General features: G+C 46.4%; 1 protein-coding gene across 5 annotated transcripts in view; it reads left to right on the top strand.

Annotated features, from left to right (window-relative positions):
* Window positions 1-24,362, top strand: part of SBNO2 (strawberry notch homolog 2) — a 99,768-nt gene that overhangs the window by 37,909 nt on the left and 37,497 nt on the right. For all 5 annotated transcript variants that reach the window (XM_019538263.1, XM_019538262.1, XM_019538264.1 and 2 more), the window contains one exon: window positions 6,602-6,725. In XM_019538263.1, coding sequence (XP_019393808.1) covers window positions 6,602-6,725 — 124 coding nt within the window. The remainder of the gene's footprint in view (window positions 1-6,601; window positions 6,726-24,362) is intronic.

Here is a 24,362-nt window from a genome sequence, read left to right as displayed (position 1 = left end):
TGTTAGGATCAGTATATTTTTCTCTGGTTGTAATTAAACTTGTTGCTAGTCCTGCCAGGTCTGAGGTGGTGAGAGGTACAGGCTGGTGTGAGAAATTGTCACTTCCTTCTAAGTAAACGCTTGCATCCTGTATAGTTAAATCTTGTAAATGGTACACCTCTAACGGGTTTCAGTGAACTCTGCCTAAGAGCACTTGATAAGAATTGTGGCTTACGTTTTTCCCTTGTAGAGTCAGTGTAAAAGCTTCTGCATGATGTCTTTGTCCAGTGACATTTGGGTGGTTCTTTGTGTACAGTACATTCTGCCTAAGCCTTTGTGAATGCCAGTCCCATGTCCCCTCACTTCCCCCAGCCCCATGGCCCTGGTTGGGTCAGAAAGACACAGCTTCTTTGGCTTTTCTCCATTTGGGGGAAACTGGTAGCTAGGTGACATGGTTAATAGCTGTTCAGTGTGCTGCCGAAGAATGGAGGCTGATATCGGGGGTACCAAAGGCTAAATGCTGGGGAGACGCACAAATGGATGTCTTGTCACTTTGTCAGGGAAGTAACATCCATTCTAGGCTTCTGGGCAAAGGGGGAGCTGGTGGAAGAATAACAAAAAGTGTCCGAATAGTTAGGCAAAACTGAGCCAAAGGTGTTTGCTTCTGGTTGAGTCCCCTTTGGTGCCATCCAGGGGTGCAAGGCTTTTAGCTCAACCTCTTGCCTAAAGGAATTTGGTGTCTAAAGAAAGCAGAGAGTTTCATTCTGATGGCCTCTCTTGGTTTTAGGCTGCGATTCCCAATCCGATAGTCAGTTTTGAAAATCTAGCTTGCTTCGTTTGGCTAAAACCAGTGCTTTCTCTCTGTTTTCTTCTCCCCTCCTCGTTCCACCTCAGGGTGGGGGGCAGGTTAGCTAGCAATTAAAGGCTGGACAGAATCACAAAGCAGACTTTGCCAGGAGATTACCAGAACCCTGTTGCATGTGTGGCAGACGGCGTCAGGCCTCCTTAGTTACGCTGCACCTTGCCAACATGAACAGGAGTTATTGAATAAGTTGAGTCCCCCTGCCCGGAGCTGGTATGTCAGTGCTTGGAAGAGGGTGTGCTTTTGAAGCTGATTCTTGTAAATTAGACTTTCTGACTCCTCCAGGGAGCTGTAACTGAATTTCTGTGCTGCTGTATTGAACCACAAGGTTAGCTGGGATTTATCTGTCGGGTTTTTTTTTCCTCTGCTGTTTGACCACTTGCTTTATTTCTATCCTTCACTTTCTCTCTGTCTTAGTGCTAGTCTTAGCATCCATTGTGCTGGCGATGTTATTTATTATACCACTGGCCCTGCCAAGACTCAAGCACTTACATCACTTGATGTGCATGGATTAGACCCATTGACTTCATTGGCACTGCACGTATATGCAAAGTTATACATACATGCATCTTTTCAGGATTGAAGCCTATCATAGCACTTACTTGCTAGGGGAGACTCTGGTTATGGTTGCAGTTTTAGCTTCCTCTTTTCAGATGTTCAGAAGACACAAAAAAATCACATTACAGACAATTTTGTGTGTTTGTTTACCTTATAACTGGTGCTTTTTGGATAACTTAAACAACAGCATCTTGATGCCCATCTTGCTGGGGTCATGTGACCCCACCAGTCTTTCCTGCTCAAGTGCACTGGGGCTGGACCCGATGATCTGTAAGGTCCCTTCCAGCCCCTAACAACTATAAAACTAAGTTGAAGTGTGGAGGGCATGCTTATTTAGGGACATTGCAATGGAAGAGTGACATTGACTCCAAGATAATTTCTCTTCTGAACCTTTCCCCTCAATTATTATGGCACTAGTTTAAAAAAAAACCCAACCTATTTCTGCTCTCCCATTTATTTGGGAAAGGTGTTGGATGGAGCTGAGAGCAGATATGCTTTTCTTTTTTTCTCCTGCCTGTCTGTCTTCTCAGTACACTTCTGTTCGCTGCATGCTTATCTTGAGTTTCAGCTCAATAGCTGGTATCACTGCTAAAAAGCATGGAAGGTTTGGAGAGAAAGCTTGGCAGCCTCACCAAAGCTGCACAAAAAGTACTGTTCAGTGCTTAAAGAAAGCTAGCTGGAAGAGGGGAAGAAAATAGAAAGTTTCCTCTGATCCATCGGTTACAGAATCCTTTGAGAGATTACTTGTAACCCTCGTAGGTACACCAAAGCCTGCTATCTCATAGTAACGCTGACCTAATTTTAGTGCTCCAGGTGGAAGACACCTTGTGAAACAAGTAAAAATACAGCAAGGCCAGCCTTGGGGAGGGACTGAATCTGAACCAGCTCTGCCCTTGTGCGGGGTCCTCTAGAAGCAGTCTTGTTTGCAAGTGGCTATATTTGGACATGGCTTATTCTCCCAGCAACAGCTTTGTCCTGAAGCAGGTTTTTCCTGTTTACTTACCAGCTTTCAGGCTGCAGAGAATGTGGTTCAACAAAGATACCAAAGTTTGCACCTTCTCAGAAGCCCTTGCAAAATGTTCCAGTGCAATAAAAGTTGCTCCAGCTAAGTCTCAGATGGGGAAGTGGAGCAGGAGGGATTTTATGTAGAAAAATGTAGTATATATTTAGTATTTTTTAAGGCAGCCATCTGTCTTGTCTCTGGGCTCTTGCTAGAATCCTAGACACGATACTTTATTCACAGCAATGCAATCTTGAGTATCTCCATTGGTGCCAGTGGTATTATGTTGGTATAGCTCCCTTGTTGTTATCCGAGTTAAACGTGCCAGACCACCAGTGTATAGTCTTTCTCAAAACTGGAAGCAATGCTTTCCTTTCTCAGTTCCCCACTCTCTTGGGATAAAAGTGGTTGTACTAATTAACTATGGAGCAGACATTGGAAGAGCATTTGGTGCTGTCTGACAGGGATGAAGGGAAGGGCTGAGTTGGGTGTCAGTTCTGGAGTGAGTTCTGTAGCCAACAGCCTGTGGCTGCTGAGCCCTATTACTGCTGATCTATGGAGGGGGAATATCAAAGCATGAATGCCAGACAAAGTGCAAAGAAGCGGTCTTGGCTACAAGGAGGGCAGACACCAGTAAGGGCTTCAGATGCCAACAGGACATGCACAAGCAGCTGGGACAAGGAACATAGCGGAAGCAGAATATCAGAGTTGTTCAAACAAAGGTTGCTGCAGCCGGCTGCTAAATGACAGAGAAACCACCTGCTGGAGGGATCAGCCGTGCAGCACATGTCACCACTAATGATGCTGCTGCAACTTGGAGACTCGCTTATTGAGGACTTTGGCAGAACCGAGGACATGATCAAGAGTTTAAACTCACTTTCTTGTTGAAGAAATAAGCCTCTCCTGAGGGCAGCTGGCCGAATAGATATCAGATGATGTAGGCAAGTTGAGCTTAGATTGGTGTGTATTGCTCAGAGGCCTTGGCGTGGGTAAATAGCTTTATTCCTCGCTCTTCTCGATCAATTGGCTGCAAGACTATCTCCTTCCAGACCGTCTCTGTATCTAGCTCTTCATTCGAGTCTGTAGCCTCAATCTTCCTGGCTTTGTCCAAGAGCTTGTCCATATCTTCAGTGTCCATCAAATGCAGAGAGTTTCTTATTCATCATTTGGCAAGTCTCTGTTCAAAAAGCATCTCTTAGACCCACTTACGCTGCTCTTACAAAATGAGCTCAACACCGTTAGTACAGCCGGTGCTGCCTGGAGAGTTAGGGTGCAACAGGTCTTTGCCCTGAAAGCCAACAGCGGGGGGCTCTGCCCACTAAAGAGAGAAGAGAGAAGTTCCTGAATTGACAGTGCCCTTCCTCCCTCGAACAAGCATGTTATCAGCTGGCCTGAACTCCATATAAGCAAAAGCTGCATTGAGCTTCATTCCCAGCTTCTCATATTATAGCTGTCAGAGATGAAAGGAATATTTCAGGGCCTCCGGCTTATCCTTTCAGCAAGGGCAGGATAATTCTTCACAGAAAAATAGCTAGTAGTTGGTTGTTGATTTAACACCAGCAACGTGCTTGGCTGTATCTGCTGTGTAACAATACCGTCCTTTCTCAGCTGTGGTAAAAATTGTCAGCTCCGCAGAAGATGGGCTGAAACCCCTGGAGAAGTCCAGAGCTGGGGCCTACATGGTGGGTGGAAGTCTTAGTTTGAAGGTCTCAAGTTGACCCGCTTCATCTCCACTCCCAAGATTAAATCCATCCTAGGTTTATAAATGTCCCATTTTTTTTAAGGGCCAAATTTGGAGCATGGTCTGAGTGGCTCAGTTTAGGTGAGGAATGAGGTATTTTCCTAATAGAGACCTCTTTGGAAGAACACACAGTCAGTGAGAATGAGAGTCTTTCCATTTCTCTGCTCGTTCATTTTAGATAGGATTAGCTATTTGCCAAAAAAAAAAAAGTCACATGCTTTGAAAGTGACTCCAAGTTACCTCCTTTGGTTGGAGATGAAAACTGCTTGTTTTGAAGGTGTGGATGAGTGAAGCTTGCTATCAAAAGCAGAAATGCAACCTCTTTGGTAGAGGTGCACAGCTGATCTGCTCCAGCCTGACAGTCCTTGCTCCTGTCATTCAGAATGATTCACAAGTGCACGTAGTTTAAGTGGAAAAGGCCCCTTTTTCATTAATCTGAACAGAGGCGGTATCTCTCACTTCCTGCACCCCAAAGAAGTTGTAAAGGCCGAGCAGACTGGTCCAACTGCTCAGATGGTTAACACTTGTTGCAGCCTCACCTGAGAGCTACCTCTAACCAAATTGGCTTGTAATTAGACTGAACAATAAGCACTTGTGTCTAATTTGCAGGCTCCTAATGATTAATTGGGTCTGGGCCAGTAGCTCAAATGATTTTAAGTGGTTTCCCTGAATCTGATTTGCATACTGCAGTCCTGTTGGTTGATGCGAGTCAGATTCGGGATGTTAACGTAAAGTTCCCATTAATCCATTGCTCAAACCCAACTGCCTCCCAGTTGGCTCCAACCGTCGCTGCCTCGAAGGGTCTGAGCCGGTGGCAGGCCCCAGTGCTCCTGCTTTGATGGCATGGGGTCAGCTTCGTTGCAGGGCAAGGTGGATGCCTCCCTAGTGTTCAAGGGGCCCCCGTGGCAGGGCATGGATTTCTGGATGCTTCATGATTCGTTCTCTTCCCTTCCTAATCAAGGTGTGATTAACACTCATGCTGGAAGATTTTAATTTGCCTTTTTGGGCATGTGGGTACGAAGTGGTAGCAATTCATAAGGTGGTGAGAGGAGCTTTCTGCTGCTCCTTTTGGCACTGTCTTGTCTTCACTGATGTGGCAGAAGGGGAGGACGTGAAGGAGAGAATTGTGTGCTCATTTGCACATCACCATGCTGGGTGGGAAGCCAACCCTGTGTGCATGTCTTCTCGCATGGGCAAGCTATGCTAATGAACAGTTAGGTATGTGAGACTCTTTAGTAGCTTAATAGTACTTTGGCTGTTCGGTACTTCCCATTTCTTCTCTCAGATTTTTTTTAGTGGCTTGGAGCCCATTTCTATGGGTGCTGCAGCCCGGAGGTCACAAAGAACACAAACTTTCCATAGGAGTGAGTCGGTCAGAGCATGCAAAACTTTTAAATAACTGTAACATGAAAATGTATTTAGGTGAGGATTGCCCAAGCCTTTTGAGTGAACATCTTTTACGGGAAAGATGACCGGGCACATTCCTTTGCCTTCCAGAAGCCAAAGAAAGAGTTAACATGTGCACTGTCTGTGATAACAAGTACTATAGAGGGCAGAGGCTACCCCCTGGGGAGAATGAAGGGAGTAATTCTGCTTCTCTCATTTCCTAACTCCTACCTGCCTCACATTCAAAGGAAGTGAACTCTGGGAGAGTTGGGTGCATTTTCTTCTCCAAGAGCCTGGTATCAGGAGACCTTTGCTTTGTATACCAGCTGGTGTGACCCAGAGATTGTGGGATGTCAATCAGATAATGATGATGAGGTCAGAAGTGATTCATCCCCATACAACTTCCCAGGTTAATAATTCTGTGCACAGTTGTAGGTCTCCATGTCTCTTTCTAACATCCACGTTTCCAAGCTATAGCACTCCTACCTCTGATCATAATGCGTCTGTGCTAGCTGAGAGTTGTTGTCTGTCTTTGCGTTTGTTCCAAGTGCAAGGGAGGAATTTGTCTGGCTTTGTCCTGCTTTGCAAAATGGTCAGTGGTGGAGCTGCTGTGGGGGACCTGTGGGTTCTGTTGAGTGAAGGATGGTTCAGGTTTGAGATGCCCTTTGTGAGACTTACAAAAGTGGCATGTAAGGCTGGGGCTCCATTGTGCCTTGCAAGCATCACTTTGATGCCTCTCACTGTGTGGCATTGAGTTCTGAATTATGAGCCTGTGACACCTGATCTCATCATCAAAACCACAATTTATACAAGTATCTGACAGCTGAGTTCTTGGTCTCTTGATTATGGTGCAACTTGGTGGAATACTGCACTGGCTTTTGATCCGCTGGAGACGAATATCACTGGTTGGCTCTGTCTTTTTTTTTTCTGTAAATATCCATGGTGCATATGTTAAAATCAGTCTATTGCCTGAATCAGCCCTGAAGAACTAGTCTACCACACAAGGTGGATGGTGAAATGAGTTGGGGAAACTCAGGACTGTCAGGAACTAACTGCTTTTCTTATCTCTTTGCAGGCAATATTTTAATACCACTTCTGATTATTACATGAATTCCATCAGCAGACAACCTTTCCCAGAGATGAACTATGCATCTGTGGACACTGCTGACTTCTTACCAAAAAATGGTGATTTTTCTCAGGTAGGCATCTAACTTTCTGGAACTGCCTGTCTTCAGACGAATTTCCTATTATGTGATACGGGATCATCCTTCGTTATTCTTTATGCTAAAAAGGGTGGAGGAGAGACTGTGGTTCTTGCTTGCACCTTGGATTTGGGTACACGTGGAACACTGTAGGAGTGGTGCTTTAGTAGCATTTCATTGACTTGGAAGCAGCTCAGAGCAATTCAGGTCAGTGTGACAAATGCTACCTGTTGGTAAATTAATTCATCATACACACCAAAGATGGGGAAGGGAAGTGGAGGAAAAGCACAATTGCCAGGAAGGGTGTAGAAAGGTGTGGTGAAAGAAGGCCCCAATTAGTTAAGCTGTCCCTTAATTGCTTCTATTTGGGTCCTAGAATTTTCTTCACTTGTATGTGTTGCATGTTCTGTTATCTTGCAATGTAGAAGGGTCGAGTTCACAAACAGTGATGCTTTATAGGGACGTAAATCCCATAGTGTTGCACCTTTTGGGGACATTATGAAGTCCAGCCACTCTTCCCTCTGGAGCATGCTTCTGTGGGCAGGGTGCGAGAGGATCTGCAGTGCAGCTGCTGTCCTAGTTTGTTTGGTATCTGAGGACTGGTAGACTTGCTCGTCTCCCTGGGGATCTTGTTGGTATGAACTGAGCTCAATGGGAAGGGTTTGAAATGTCAGACTTGGCTCTGGCCATGTTTGCCAGGAAGGTTGGTCAGCAAAGATTGGGAAATGACTTAGTTTAGTCAGCTCTGTCACATGCTAAGGAAAAAGTGGTTAAATCCCTCCCAGGGGTTCACAGAGGCATTAGCAGTGTCTGGCTGCGGGAACTCTTTGCATGAGCTTGTCTCAGTGGACCCCACTGGGATACATGTAAGCAAAGCTAGAGTGAATTGCTGTGCTGACCCCTCAAGACAACAGCTCAACTGAGGTTAATTCCAGATGCCCAACCCCTTGGCTTGGTGTGTGCATTAAACCACCCGTTATTCAGTGGGAAGCCTGCAGCGTGCTATATTTGGTACAGCTTCCCTACCTGAATGGACATATGCCACTGCACTCTTTCTGTGTGATCTCAAAATGCTGTATCGAGAGAATTGCAGCTCAAGGAAGATGGTGCAGACAAATCCCAGTTGGGCCCAGTTAGTGCTTCAGCTGTTCCCAGTCTGCTTGCATCCCCAGCCAGCTGGGTCTGACTCTCCTTAGTCGCCTGCTCCATTCACCGTAGCAGAATCCCAACAGTACTAGTGGAAGCAGCAATCCCTCGACTGCACAGCCTTTAGAAGTGAACATCAAGGAAAGGGTGGGATTTTGAAGTCATGGCAAAATCAAGTGACCATTTGGCTGCTGCTACTGCAGGAAACTGAGTTAGGGAGCATGTCCAGATTTGGAAAAGACCACCCCTGCTGAAGACTTTTAAGAGAATTAATAATGTCTGTAGCTGTTCGGGAAAAGATGAAGGGAATCAAATCTCATGCTTCAAGATGTAAACTGTTTGAGAGGTAGGATTTCACCCGCGTTTAGCAGTATACAGTTGATTACATAATGTGCTGGGGAATTGTATGTCCAAAGGCAGGGTACTTGAGCTGCCTGTATGCTCTGGTGTAGAAATGACCCATGGTACCTAAAAAAATTAGCTTTTGCTACATGGGTGTTGCTTCTGTTTGTCCCAGACATTCAGAACTACCTTTTAAGCAATTTTTTGGTGGTGTTTCCCTTGAGATGCATTGAAGACACCTGGTCTCAAGCAGGGAGTGCTGAGCAGTTTCTGAAAATCGTGTTCCCTTCCAAGGTGTCCCGATGACACCAGTGCTCCAAACCCTGGTCACTCCCGAAACGTGGGTCTAATTTTTACATTTTGTTACATGTGCTACCAACCAGACCTCTGGTCTTAAAGACGCCAGCTGGCTTGCAAAGCCCCCACAGCCTCTCATGGAAATTGAGAATTGGCTTATTCTTATGTGGCTCTTGTCTTGTTCATTCTTTTGATTTTAGTTGAGAGAGAATCAGAGGGACCCAGTTCAGAATTAAGTAAATGGGTATGTTTTCTGTTTCTTCATCTGTGTGAAAACTCACATATTCATCTGGTCTCAGTAGGCCAGTGAATTCACTGTGTGCCCTCCGATACCCCCATAAAACCTCCCTGGCATCAGTGTGCAGAGGAAAATGATCTCAGAATGTGGCTGAGTGCATGTGTATCATGCCATAGCCATGCTCTGCCAGTTTGAAAAACAATATTTCAGCAGACCCATTAAACTGCTATGCACTTCATCCAAGCAGCATTTTTCCCCAGTAGCTCCCAAAGACCAAGATATGTGTATAAATGGAAGCTTTCTGCTTTGTAATCAGCCTCTTTGTCTCGTGTGATTCATTCAGGGATATCTCAGCTGCTTGCTTTGTTGCAAACAGCAGTCTCACAAATGTGGGATTATGACAGTAAATAAATAGAGCAGGAAATGTTTGACCATACAAGAGGAGCCATCTATTCACCAATATCAAAGCAGCAAATAAAAAACAGTGCAGTAATAAAGAGGAGAGTAAACTTGGCACTTCCTTAATCTCTCCAAAGAAGGGGACCATATCCATCCTGCAAACACAGATTCAGATGTGTTGGATTCCACCTAGCTCCGTGCTTCATTGTTGAGTTTTTTTCAGTGCATCTCTGAAGACACTAGAAGCCTGCAGAGGATTCAACTTACTGGGAGCCAGCTGCTGGTATGGCAGTGCTCAAGCGACTGCCCAAGGCAGAGTTGCTGTAGGACCCAGTTTGTACCAGTATAGTTTAGCCCTTAAACAGTAGTGGACTGCACCAAGGGGAATTGCTGTTAATAGAAGCTCGATCTATGCCGTGGTGCAGCTAACTAAGGTGGAAGCTCACCAGTGGTGGTTACTGGAACAAAACCCTGCTGTTGACTAGTACTCCATCTGATAAAATCAGCAGCTAAGTTGATTCAAAATCTGTAGAGCTTGACTTTGCACAATGTGGGAGACTTGAGACAGGACCGGAAAAAAGCTGCAGCTTGGAGGCCTTTTCAGTAAAATGCATATGGCTCTGGTGGGAATCATCTGCTGGGTTTCATGGGCAATAGCCTTTATTGTCTCTCTCATTGCTGTGTATGCAGTGTCTTCAGCCAAAGGAACTTGCCTTGGGTTGAGAAATTGGGCAGGAAGCTCAAGCAATTGGAACAGTAGATAAAAAATAAAATAAAATAAAATAAAAATACTGGCCTGTGTGTTCGTTATTTGATGTCCAGTGTATCCATAATGGGTTCCTACTTTTAATGTTGTTGTGTACAGTACAGTAACAGTTAGGACCAGGACCCTGTTTGAATAGGTGCTCTACGGGCATATCTGAAGACACCATCTCTGCCCCGCAGAGCTCACAATCGGAGAATGTAGCCTGCAGGAGAACGGAAAGCAGTGTCAGATAGGTGAGCATGTGCCTGCTGCTTCTTGGGTTAGTTTTCTTGCTCACTTGTTTCCAGTTCTCCACTGTGATAGACACTGGCCTTCAAATGAAAGGGAAAAGTCTTTCTTGTTCTGACACCAGTTGAGTGTTTAGTAGATCCTTTACCTTCTAGAGATTCATACCTTCCTTGATGCTCTTTAGAAATAGTTTTCTGTGACTCTCTGGCTTTGACCTAGCTTGGCCAACGGTCCCGCTCAGCTTCATTCTCTCCTTGGGACAAGGATCTCCTGATCCTTGATTGTTTTTTATTTCACGACCTGTTTCTTTATCCAAGTATTTCTTTGCTTGACATGAGCAATCTCGATTGAGGTCTCCAACACTCATTCCATAAACTTACGCTGTATCCTCCTCATGCCTTTCATTCAGCTGGCAAGAGAGGTCCCTATTTTAAACCTCATGCTGTTTGTGCTTTATCTTGCATCCCCTATGATACCTTTTTATTGCACATTTTCAGCATACTCTGTACTTTACAGGCAAAGCTCACCATCCCTGTCCCAAAGTTTTCACTCTCTAAATAAAACTAATCACAGATGTGAGTAATCAAATGATAGTCCTCTCTTAAAGTTACCCAGGCACTACTTTTGCCATACTCTTCTCTCCCTCCTGTGATGTCACCTTGCTGATAGTTTTGGCAGGACTGGGTGCTAGGGATATATTGGTCAAAACACCTTCATTTATTAAACTTGCTAGCAAATCTGTTGATTCAGGAGATCTCTGGCTGTCAGGAGTAGATGGATTAGAATGTAAACCGCTTTGCTGCTTTCTAGGTAAAAGCTCAGAGGCCAATTTGGAGTAGTTGTGCTCCTGTTTCAAATGCAATATGGCGAGTCAGACGGGTTGTCCCACTTCCTTAGTGCGTGGACAGGTCTTCTGTAAGGGTTGACTGGGGTCCTGAGCTATCCTGATGATGCTCAGTTTTATTAAGTCTCAGCCAGTTGTGCTGGCCTGGGGTAAGAGCCAAACCAAAGTTTTTTGTGGGCGACTCTGGGCTAGCAGGCAAGGTAACCACAATGCGGCGAAGTCAGAAAAAGCACCATTGGAGATCGTCCCTTGGGCTTGAGTACGGTGTGGAGCTGATACTCGTGATGTCCAGTCTCAGTCCTGCTGTCTTCCTTGCGCTGCACAAGTCCAGATTTGTGCTTGTGGAGTTCAGCTTCTTTTCCGTGGGTGTTTCTAAACAGATGAGATGGTCTTGGCTTGGGATTAAGGCTCAAGTGTGAAGCTTGCAGATGAGGTAGGCGAGCTGTTTGCAGGGCTGTTCTTGCAGTGGACTTTGATATTCTGCATTTCCTTTATTGGCAAGAGGGCACCTTTCATGTTAGCTTCCAGATCAAAAGCACTGGTTTCTGTTAGTCTGCACCATGTTCCTTGCTGTGGCTCTTGGAGCTCTCCCCTTGTTCATTTTTATTCTGCTTTTCTCCTTGATCCTGTCTTTGTCAAGAACGAACAGCTGATTGAAGTTCCCCTCAAATTTGTGCTGGGAGTTTGATCCCTTTCATTTTGCAGTGGTGATTTTTTTTGAAAGTTTTTCTTGCCACATCTTAGTCAATGGTTGGGGTTACTTGCCTTGTCACAAAGCTGATCTCAGTTATTTTGAATGTTTATAAATTATTAGTTATGTCCCTGGACACATGCACCTATCTGCCTCTGCCTATAACAGCTAGAGCGAGCGGATATTTTTTCCTCTAGCAATATGCAATATAACAGCAGGAATTGAAGGAATGCTTCTGCATAAGATGCCACAGAAGCTAATAAATGAGCCTTTTTATCAGTCCTCTTATTTCATGTGCTGCTTTAGCTGTGTGTGTATGATGGCCTGGGACTTTTGGGAGATTCCAGCAGATAGTGTGACTCAGTGAGGTTGCTCTGTGCAGTAAAGCAGCTCAAATGACTTTGAGCAAGACTTTTTACTACCAAATTTTGCTCTGATGTAAAAAGTTTGGCAGATCACTTGTGCCCAGGATAGTAGTCTTATCAGTCTCAAATTGGATACGGTGTGGTCTGACAACATGCAGGCTTCCCCAGTCACTCGCCTCGATGCTGACTGATGTTACAGGTGCGTATTCCTGGATATCTCTACCAATGCTTTGTCAGTCTTCAGTGTTCTCCAGAGCCGTACTGCCTATTACCCTGATTTGGGTTCGAGCTGAAGGGATTTCAAGAGTGTTTGACTGAACCAGTCAGTCTTCAGGAACCTGTCGACTGTTGGTTTCATCGATCTGTCTACACTTTCTTTGCTCTGAGGCTTTGTTAATATCTAACAGTCTCAATAATCATTGGAGATTTGTGTCATAAACTTTTGCGGACAGATCCCATCTGCTCCCACAGGGTCAGTGGGTTTAATTTACTCCCTGTTTTAACAATCCTGGGGTTAAGAGCAGGGACTGGAAGTGCTGAGTAAACTGCTGCTGCTTTGAAGATGCTGAAGGAAAGGATTTGAGCCTTTCTACTTTGCTTTTTTTCTCCCACCGTTTGCTGGTCAACTGTGGAAATGGGAGGGTGCTGGGGACATTTTACATTTGGCCAGATCCTCCCATCTAAGTGTGAACGTGAAACATGATTACAAACACAGGCTTGGCCAAATGAGCATGGCACCCTCTGACCACTCCCTTGGAGCCAGACCTGGAGTGTGGGGTCTTTGGGAGAAACATGCTAGGCCAGGGGTGCTCAACCTCTGGCCAGTGGGCCAGATGCAGCCTGCAGAGCCTTGGCATCTGATCCGCAGGGCTCCCTACGGCTTGGGAAATTTGTGGGCAGGGAACCAGTGGCACTAATACTGCTGTCCTTCCATGCTGCCAAATTCCCAAGCCCCCGCATGGTGGATTGGAGCCAGGTCACATCCCCTTCTTGCACAGCTGGATCAGGGTTGGGCCATGCCTCTTTCCCTCCACACAGCTGGGTTGGTTCTGGGCCACCCTTCCTCCCTTCCCCCACCTTATTGACTGGGCCAAGCCCCCTTCCCCCATGCACTAGGATTGGGAACAGGCCATACCCTCCTCCCCCTATGAGTTTGGGCCATGTCCCCTCCCACCACCTGCAGGACCAGGTGGGAGCTAAGACCAGTCCCATTGCAGGACACGGCTGGATCGGGGCCAGGCTGTCCCCCCCCACCCGTCTCTGCATGGCCCCACTGCATCCACCCCAGGCACTGGATTGGGGCCACCAGCTGGATCCAGCCTGCAGACCAGGCCGGGCACTGGCAGTCCAGCCCACAAGAGATAAAGGTTGCTCACCACTAGTGTCAGGCACTCCTTCAGAACCTTTTCCCCACTTTACTGATCTCACGCTGTCCCAGATGCCAAGCTGTTAAACATTAACAGCCTCAGCTCTCTTCCCAGAATGTGCACTGAGAAGAGAGGATGGGAAATTCCACTCATGTCTGGATGAGTTCAGGTGGCTGATGCCTCTTTCTAGGTGACTACTTAGGAAAGTACCTGTCTTTACCACACTTGGACAGTGACCGGGGTGGTATGAAGACCTAGCTAGTCATGTTGCTATAGAACAATGCCAGGCAGATCTGTGATGCTGAAAGGAGAGCATGAGGAGCTCACTCCAGCCTTCTGTAAGCAACTTGTTCTTTTAAAATGTACGTGGATTTGGGTGGAAGGGAGGGCAGTGTGAGTGCGTGTAAGAGATCTTGTGTTACCATCACACACGTGCATGTATGGTTCACTCTTCTGTGCACAAGCACTTAGACAGGAATGCTAAATCCACCTGCATCACTGCTGGCCTCCCTGGATTCTTCTTGGACACCAGCTTTTCCATGTCATCTCCTGTGGGGACTTGCAAGAGAGATGGAAAAGCCTCTTCCCTTTGGCTGATTTGGAGCGAAGCTTAGTGGGTGTATGCAGGCATTGTCTTGATCTCATTCGATAGTGATCTGTCTGCCTCCATCCTCAGGAATCTGCAGGGCGCTGGTCTGCTGCAGAGGGATTCCAGCCTGGCCTCGGGCTGCATTAAACCTCCGGGCTGGCTGTCTCTGTAAAGGGTTTTCCAGGAACACACGTGATGGTGGAAATGGATTGACAAGGTCTAAAGAGCAAGCCCCTAATGAACCCGTTGAGGTATTTGCCCTGTAATGCTTGTTTTACTGGTGACAGAAAGCAGCTGAGGGCCTCAAGCTTGCGGCGCTTGAATTTGTCCATCTGTGGGGGAAGAGGGTGGTTCCTTCAGCCCCTTGCTTTGGATAGGTCCCTCATCTTGGCCCTCTGGCTAGATTTGCCAACGCACCTTTGTCAGAGGAAGGGGCAGGAACGGACATGGCTATGTTCTGGGCAGTTCTGGGAATTGTTTAGATTGCATCACTAATGCAGTCAATTCAGCAAGGCCAAAAATAAGTTTTCCTGTGCATCCTAAGTGGCTTGCATGGATGGATAGAGGAGGTTGTCCCTGCATGCTCAGAACTGGTCCCATGTGAACTTGAGACTTCAGTTTGCTTCCTCACCGGTTTTGTCACTGCCTTCTGGCTGGCTGATTCATCTTTGCTGGTCTGCTGGCACCCTTTATGTAAACACGCAGATTTAAATAAGGCTCAGAAAGTAGCTGAGGCCAGTTAAGGGTTGCTGAAGCTTGGGAAATTGGAGCTAGGGGGCATTTTGGGGCCTGTGGTTCAGCTCCATGGGATAAGGATGGGACAAGGCAGGAATAGCATAGCATGTCTCTGGTGGTGGCAATGGGAATGTAGGGCTCCACAGAGACCTATCTATTTCTCTCTGTCTGAGGGCTCCTGCTGTCAGGCAGGCCTCTGCTATAGGATGGGAAGGGCATAAAAACTAAATAGAAGGTTCAGTCCTTGAGGCTGGGGGGAATGGAGAGCTGTGCAGTGTTCACTAGCAAGGAACATAAGAGAAATAAGTCTCTGTTTTGGATATACCCATCCTGTGGTCCCATTTTAGACTTGGGGGAAGCTAACATGATAAACTGCCCTTCTCTGCACCAGCTAACGCGATAGACTGCTCCAGCTGAAAGACCAAGTGCTCTACAAGCAGGGATGAATTTAGCTGTAGTCGGTGTTCTGATTGCCCTTACACAGGTTGGGAAACAGGCCCATTGCTGAGAGCCAGCAGAGGTGATGAGAGTGGAACGCAGGAGCTCCTGGTACCTGCCTGTTCTCAGTAGTTGTAAATGGAGAATCATCAAGGTGGGTGCAATTTCAGTAGGATCCTCTGGGGATCAGTCCTTGACCCTGTCCCAATTGATGTTTTTATTGATAACTTGGAAGGAAATGTAAAGTAATTACTGATAACGTTTGCAAAGGATCCACAGATTTGAAGCATGGTAAATAATGAAGAGGACCAGTCACAGACACAGTGCCTTGGGTAGCTCAGTGAGCTGAACTCAACTGGCATACATTTCTGCAGTACAGCTGTGTATAATGTCCTACATCTAAGAAAAACCTGCGTGGATTCTGCTTCCAGGATGGAGTCCTTCATCCTGTGAAACCAGGACCCTGAAAAAGGCTTGGAGGTCTTGAGGGATGTATTTGGTAGCCGGGTTGGCCTGAGATGAAAAGAAATGCAAAACTCTAGAACTCTTGGTTCAGAGATAATAGCTTTTATTAGGCCAACTAGATAATTTTTTTTGTTACTATCTTTTAGTTGATCTAATAAAAGGTATCATCTCTGAACCAAGAGTTCTGGAGTTTTGCATTTCTATTTGGAGGTCTTGATGAGCATCAGCTACATGTGAGCTCTGTGTTACTCACAGACCAAAAAATGTAGTACCCTCAATGCGATCCTTGAGTGTAGAAATGGAAGACTGTCAAGCAGGAGGGTAGGGGGGCTCTTAGCTTTGTTTGACCTGGCAGTTAAACTACAAGATGGGGATACCGTGTCCAGTCCTGGTGTCTACAATTCAGGAAGGAGGCTGCAAAACTTGAGAGGGTTCAGAGACAAGGCACAAGACTGATCAAAGGATTGCAAACAGGCCCTGCACTGAGAGGCTCCAGGGGCACAGTCTGTTCCTCTTCTCCCAGACAAGGTTCAGCGGGGGAGCGGGACACCATTTATCCAAGGATGTTGCAGATTCCCCATCATGGAAAGCTTTTGTTTAACATAGGATCTTCTTTTGAAAGAGATGCTGTAGTTTCAACAGGGCAGTCCTATGGCTTGTGGGACAAAGGAGGTCAGGCTGGAGGATCGCAATGATTCTGTCTTTGTAATATGCGAGCCGCAAGGTCCTGTTTCCTCTCTCCTTATTGCCATGCACCTTTTCATCACAATTAAAGCCACCCCCAATTGCAGCAGAAATAGGGAATAAACCCTGCATTTTTCCCTCCCTAAACGTGTGGATATTCACACATTCTCGCAAACCTTTCAGCAGCATCACTTGCAACCTCCAGTCATTGCGAACCACAGATATTGCTTTTGAAGCTGCTGTTCCCTGATGCCGTGAACTTGTATTTACCCTTGAGATCAATGACATGCTGATGGATAGTGAGCCCCAGGTTGCCTTGCACAGGATGGGGCATCTGGCTGGCCTCTGGTTGACTTGCCAGTATTTTCCTCCTTACTGCAGTGGAATAATTTAAATCTTAATTTTTGCATATGGTGGAAACTTCATTTTCTTTTTTAAGAAGCAAGCTCATGAGAGGTTTCTGGTTGGTTAATAAAACCTTCTCTCGGTTTTCAAAGGGTTGCTAAGGGAATGCATTCCACTGTGCCGAAAAGCTGAACATGATATAGGTAAGGGCAGGCAGGGGGAACCCTAGGTTATAATCATCTCTGTGTTAGAATTTGCAGGACTTGGATTTGTTTATTGTGCCTTGAAATTAAAGCAAGTCAGAGAGAAAATTAGATCAAGCAAACTCTCAATGGTCTGCTTCATGTAGAAGACCAGCAGCATTACATTTGTCCAGGGTGTGCTCCATTGGACACCAAGACTAACTCAGATTCTTCCGCCACCCGGCAGTGTGTATGGCTTGTGTGACCTCTTAAACCAGCACTTCTCTGAGGGCTTTCTTCCATATGCCACTTTGCCTGTGAGAAGACTTTTATTGCACCCTGTGTATACAGCTGACTCTCCTGGGCTTTCTGGAAAGGATCCATGGACAGTCGTTCAAGAACCAGAATGCAGCCCTGGATCTCCAACGTGAATGTCATGTGAAAGGATCCTCGTGACTGCACAAGCATCCTTTGATACCAGTGTGGCTCTGGGTGGACTGGTGGTTTTACTTGCACAGAGCTCGATACAGGGTCATCGGGTTGGGTTGCCTGGTGTTCTCTCCCTCCTGCAGTTCAACACAGTTCCTTGAGACTTTAGTACAGACACCAAATTACACAGGCGGGACTTGTTCCATTGGTCAGTCTGACCTGGCCCCCACTATTTGAGAAGTCTTGCATAATGTTTTTATTACAACAGCACCATTGCTGTAATAGCTAGCCATTACTATTAACAGGGGCTTATTTTAAGAGATTGGCATTTATGCAATGCTATAAATCCATGCACAAAAACACAGTCCAGCAAAGCTTTGTGCACAAAGTCTTGTCACAATCTTCTGCATTTCCAGCACCGGGTGCTGGGGGTGGGGAAGTGACCCATTTGCCTGGTGCATGGTGATTGTAGCTCTTGATAACAGCACAGGTTAAGGTCTCTGTGTTTGTAAGTGGGGGTTGAGGTGTGGCCCCTTCTTCCCCCCACTTAGTTGTGGGTTTTAGATTCCCCAGGCAGCGCATCCCTCCCCAAAGCGCGCAGTCACCCACGGTTTCTTGGAGGGAGGGGGCTGACTGCACACACCATCCATCTCCCGTGTGCTTGTGCTGTGGTGAAGTGTCCACAGCTGGGGCCTCGGTTGTTCTCGATCAGAGAAATGTAAAGATCAAAGGTCTCTAGCTCTGACGTCCTGAGTGTCAGGGCTATCATCTGAGTGGCTGTCCTTGCACCTTTTGCTGGAGCAGGCTCACAGGAAATCCGGGGTGGTTGATGGTCTCTAAGGAGGTAACACTGAGGATGAAGCTGTTCTAGCTGTTTGTGGGTTAAACCTGTTGTTGTTCACCGAAAGCTGTTTGAGCCTCGCAGCAAGAAGCCGGAAGAGCAGAATCGGCTCGTTCTTGCTACTTGTGTCTGTAGTGATTAAAGGGCAAACTCCATCCTGGTCCCAGCAGTAACCTCGGCTCCCTCCAGCTGGCAGCACTGCACAGCTTGTGTCTGCTGTGAAACAGCTTCCTAAAGAGCTGGTGCATCTAAGGCTGTCTTTTTTTTAAGCATATCATGGGGCAGGAGTGGCTGATCCCTTTGAAGCAGGTTTGCACTGCAGTGACCTCCCATCTGCAAAATCATTCCTGATTTCTTGCGCACTTGGGGACTTTAACCATGGGGCTTTCCTTTTATTCTTTGAGTTCTGCACCTGGCAAAGCCTCATCTCCAAGGGGTGTCTTTGCCTTCATTTCACTTGCTTTCACTTGCCTTCTGTAATTCCAAGGACTTGTAGCATTAAACAAAGGGATCTGCACAGAGGTGGACTCCTGTGAAGTTATTGCATGTGACTGTGTGAATGGGGGAAGTAAGGGTGTGTGTGTAAATATATTTTTAGTGTGGTGCTTTTTGTTCCAGGCCTTCCCACATCTCCTTCCTGCCCTGTCCCATACCTGGGTGTGACTGTTCTTTCATGCTTTGTCCTCCAGAAATGGATATGGGGAGAGTGGTGAGGAACAGGTGGTAGGGATGGTAAACTGTGCACCCCACATTCAGTTTAGCTTCAAGGTGCTTCAGGGATCTGGGTTTCTAACAAGTTAGAAAGTTTGAACTCAGTTCTGCAGCTCTTTATGTGTGGTGCATCACAGGTAAGTCTGTAGGAAAATGTCAGCTAGAGGAGAGATTGCTGCTGGCTATGGGGGGCTGGCATCTGGTTCATAGCAACACCACTGCTGTGAGGAGCACAAGGTGATTCAGAAGACTTAAAATATCAGTAAATAGGTATAAAAGTGTTACGTTTTGTGAGACAGAAGTGCAGGGGGGCTGTGAATTTACTCTTCAGGAAAATATTGATGCTTATATTGATGTCTGTCAACACTGTGCTGCATATTAATATCTGTTAGGCATCTTGATCATGAAAAGGGCTGCTCGACTGCTAATGTGTTCTGTCTTCGGATAACGTGGGCCGTGTGAATAGCGACTGACTGTCTCATAATCTTACCACAGAACCGGAGCAGGTTGGGCTGGAAAAGACTGGTCATGGAGTTTTAAAAGGCCATGCCTGCGGCCTACGCCAGGATTTTCCCCTTACAGTCCATTTTTCAGGGCTCTGTCCTGTTTTCAGTGACATGAGAAACAGGAGTGGGCCTGTGTCCTTTGTTGCTTTCGTGTTGTAGATCTTGCCTGGAAGAATGCTTTTTCTTGATAATCGGCCAAAATTTTCCCTTTCTGTAATTCCTCCCACTATGCCATGCTCGCCCCAGGCCTTTGTTCCTCCTAGGCAGGGATGGTTCCTCTTCTGATTTTTATTGTCAATTCTGCTGTGTAAAGCAAAGGGCCTGGCTTTCAGGGGTGCAAGGAGCTTCTGGTGACTCTCTCTGGAGTGGCAGATACCTAGCAGCTCTCCGCCCCTGCCTGCTCATTCCTCTGTCCTTCAACAGTGAAATAGCTTGATCCATAACTTGGTCTCCCTGCTTGATCGGTCACCTTGCTAAAATGCTTGGCGGTGAAGAAAGGAGGTCAGATATGGAGTTCCTTGTCTGGGTGGCAGGTGAGGGAATTGAGAGAAGGAATGAGCTAGTTTGCAGAGTCATTTACAATAATGCCATAAAGATGCAATGACAGCCTTTTGTCTAATCTGATTTTTTTTCATACCGCTTGGAGGGGGTGTGGGGGGAGACTCTCAAACACATGCATTAATCATAACCATCCCCTCCTGCCCTTCCCCTCCCTTGCAGTTTCCTGTTGAAATCCATTTTATGTTTAGAAAAAAAGGGGGGTGGAATTTAACCACACTTTTTCAAAAAATATTAATTAAAAATTGTATCTTTGTGCATGCCAGGGCGGTAGTGATTTAAAAGAAATCAATGTACAAGTTATTAAATTATATGAAAGACTTGCCTCGGACTGAAATAAAGAGCTTCCTGGAATAAGAAACCACCTGGAATTTCCTAGCGCTGTCCTGGAGTTATAGGTCTGCAGGGGATACAGATATTAAAATCAATTTGAAGACAATTAACTGGCTCTGCTGCCTTTGAAGCATTTTGCTAACAAGAGGCTTTACCTGCGAGGGAATGGTCAGTTGCATTCAAACCCGGTTTCCAAGTGGCTTAATTGCAATGTAAAAGCACTTCCATTGGAGAGAATTCAAGATTACTTAGGCCCTGGCTTTGTGATAACCACCTTGATGTTGTTACCAGGTTGCAATGTGAGGTCTCTTACCTGGTCGCAGTGAATATGATTGAATTGTGTCCACGCAGCAGCCTTTTTTCCCACAACACAGAAAAATGTTAGCTGTTTGGACGTCCGCAGCTGTTCGCATTGCTCTCTAACCACGTTCCCATTGGCACATTCTGGGAAAAATGAAGCATTAGTCCCTTAGTGCCTTGGCAGGGGGTAGAGGTGACATATGGGACAGTGCCCATTGTGCTGGACATGAGCCCAGAAAAAGGGCCTTACCATTGCTTGGGGAACGTGACTCATGGGTCAGAATTTAGCTGGTTATAAAGCTGAGCTTGTCTGAGTCTCCACCACCACAGACTGTTCCTGCTGTTTTATTTTCACCTGCATTATTTAATTTAAACTGTGGTTCAAGCCCAGCATTTCACAAAAGAGGGAATCTACAAATGGAGGGCATCAGGAAATCAGGACATTTTCTGTTCAAACCCGTTTTGATCTTCTCGGTAGCCCTGTCATCTTTTTCTCTCCTTCCCACTCCCACCCCCTTTGCTACAGCCCACAAAAGCAGGGTAGGCTTGATCTGAAGCACACAGTGCTCTTAAAAAGTGCTGGTAATATAATTTAATAGTGGGCCATTGGGAAAGGCGTTTAAATAGCTGCTTTAATTCAAAGCAGAATGAGCCTGAGTCAGTGTGTTTTGAATGAAGTCTCCCTGCCTCTGATTACACTTCCTTCCTGTTGCACGTGGCATGACCAGGTATTCGGTGCTGCCTGGAAAAGCCACGTATGCATCTCTCCCATGCCCTCAATTCTTGTACATTGACACCAAAGCAGTGGTCCCATCTTGCTGGGTTAGCACATCAGTGAGCAGTTGTTGGTGGCTTTTTACAGTTATTCCTGGGCTTTAGACCCTTTGACGTGTGGTTACTAGGCTGTGAGCCTCCTTCCAGACCCATTCAGGTACTCCCCTGCTTCCACCCCCAAGCTGGAAGCTCTCCTTTCTTTTTACTTCCCCTCGGCCATTCACGTATGGGTCACTAGGACCCATTCCCGGCTAAGAATGGAGCTCTCTTTCTCCCCAAACCTGTTCTTAAAGTGGCCCTGCCTCCGTAGAGGATTACTGATTACCCTTGCCCTCAAAAGGCTAGACTCCAAGATTAACCTTAATTTTTAAATTATCAGGTATTTCCTAATTCTTCAGGGTTTTTTAAAATATTTTTAATAGTCTAAAATGTTTGCCACGTGTGCAGGGGGTAGGGGTAGGTCTCTACCTGAAAACAGGGCTGCCGAACAGATTGCTGGTAGGCACTTTTGTCATCTTCCCTTCCATTTGCTTTTAAAAACCAGATCAGAGCATTGTCCGCACATTTTTTTTTTTCTGTGCTCATCAGCAGTGACTGACCCACAAGTCTGCCAAAAACTAAAGTAAATCCTTGCCCCAGTAAAGTCAATGATGTTATGGAAACAGGAAAAGCTGAGGCTGGTATGTACAATACGGACTACCCTACCATTCAGACCTCTGGAAAAAACAGCCTTGTGAAGAAAAGCTACCAGCTGCTCTAATTTTCAGCCTGCTTTGCTTCCCCTTAGCCAGTATTTGATCTTTTTTCCCCCCAAGGCAATAAGGACCTGTTGTCCCTCTCTCACCAGCCAAGTATCTATTGAATGTGTGATGCTGCTTCTCTGATGGGGACTTGGAGCCAAATTTCCAAAGACGTGCAAGTCTAAAGATACAGAAGGGTGCCTACTTGTATGTTTAAAAGTATCTCTGCAGATGCAGCCCCTAGTGAGTTAGGCAACTAACTTTCTTAGGAGCTTTTAATAATCCTGCTAAGCACTTTCCCTGCATCCTTAGGCCCCCAGATCCCTTTGAAAGCTTGGCCTAGATCTTGTCGTTTCAGGAGATTGGCTAGTTACCAAGCCTCCCCATATTCAGTTGCTATAATCTAACGTTATTTGATGTCCTTTTTAAACGTTGGCTAAATGTCCAACAGATAACAGCAAATGGCAGCAAATTCTATTGTGTGTTCTATAGTCTCTCAATTAAAAGGCTGATGGGAATAGTATAAAGGCTATCAAACTGAACATGCAGGCAGATGCTTGGTTTGACATCCTGTTTTTTGTTGGAACATGGTGGGTGAAACAAGTATTGAAAACAACGTGATCTTGCGTTGCTTTTGAATAGTTCATCGGCAGGTGCCTTCATGAAGCAGCGGTGGGCTAGAGAATGGACTATTGCATCTTTTCTCCTGCAGGGAAACGGGCCGTTATTCCACAGTGGGTTGTCTTGCCACCCATGATTTCCTCACAAGAAAAAATTAGCCATCTGGAATGTTTTCCAAGTCCCGCATTGTCTTGTGTTGAACTTCTATGGCTCCCATTCCCCAGAGGAGGAAAAAAGAAAAGGCCACCTCATTTTTCAAGAGTTGTTTAAGTCACGCAGCCTTAAACATGCCAAGCAAGAGGTCCTGGATTCACAAAGGATGTGTAGGAATTCAGTCACCAGCAGCGAGTCGGTAATTAAGATGTTTTCCATATTTGATCTCTTTCCATTCCAGCATGTAGTCATTAAAGCTTCTTCTCCCAAGCTCAGGGGCCTTGCCACGTAGTTCATCGGAAGATGAAAACAGCTGAGGCAAAATGTCTGTCTTTCTGCACCCAAAACCAGCAGCCACAGAAACTTAACTCAGCTCCCCAGAACGCATTATTTCCCCCTGCTAATACGTGCCCGGTGTCCCTCCCTAAGAGCCTGGCTCCTCAGGTTTCTGCAATCATGAAATCTCCAGGTACAACATCCTTTCCTGTGCTGAGGAGCCTTCAGAAGGGTTGGCAGCTTGCTTTCTTGCTGGAACATCCCTCTTCTAGTCTTTTATCTTTCCAGCCTTCCAGTTTGAGACTCCAGCCACAGATCTTTGTACCACAGAGCATCAGTAGGAAAGCATGTGCCTTTCCTGCCTAGTCCCAGGACAGGCCTTGTTCACAACGGAGACTGAATTCCTGTCCTGGATGCAGTTCCAATGCACAGGTCACAGTTGCACACCTGAGCGCCAGTCGTAGCTTCCCTTCTGATGTTTGAGGCCTTCTGAAAGGGAAGATCCAGAGGCTGCTCTCCAGGCTCGGATCTCGACCATCTTGGTGGGGAAGGACCTGGAGTTCTGCTTTCATGAGCTTGTGACCCTCCAACAGCAGGATGTTCTGGAGCAGAAAAGACCCTGGTTAAAGCTTAAGGTACACTCTCAAAGAGGAACCTTGCCTGTGTTTTGTTTTGTTTTTTTTCTGGTTGCATTTCCTGCCCCCACCGTATGGATCCCCCTGAGACTTGACCCACTTGGACCTCTTGGCCTAGGAGCCCCTCATTCCAGACAAAGAAGCTCTTTGCTGTGTTGGGCTTTTGTAGCCTCCAGGCTCCTCTGCTTCTGATCTTTAGTGGAGAGGCAGGACATGTCTGGCAGGTGTTAGCCCTTCCACCTGAGATGCATGCTTAACGGTGTGGAGAGTCAGGTAACCAGGGGAAAAACCTTCCTGCCCTCCTTTGCTGGCACAACTGCTTCAGAGCACATGGGGAAGGCTGCATAGGCAGGGGTGTTGTCACTGCTGGATCTGCGCACCCAGCTTTTGCCCCACCTGAGATTCAGTTTCCACATCAGGAACCAACACAACAAGGTGGCTGGGGGTGGGGCCGAGGTAATTGGGAGCGGATCTCCCAGCTGGCACACATGCAGGGGCAGGAAATGACTCCTCTTGACTTATGAGAGTACTGCAGTGAGCTGGGATGTCACAGTACACTCTGGGACATGATAGGAGCACGGCAGGATGATTAACCTCCCTGGGGAGAGCTGCAGAATTGCTTCATTGAGCTCCAAA

The sequence above is a fragment of the Crocodylus porosus genome, unplaced genomic scaffold (assembly GCF_001723895.1).
Source record: "Crocodylus porosus isolate Cpor-Errol unplaced genomic scaffold, CroPor_comp1, whole genome shotgun sequence".
Taxonomy (NCBI): Eukaryota; Metazoa; Chordata; order Crocodylia; family Crocodylidae; genus Crocodylus; species Crocodylus porosus.
The sequence above is the reverse complement of the archived record's forward strand: the minus strand, read 5'-3'. Positions and strand labels throughout refer to the sequence as shown.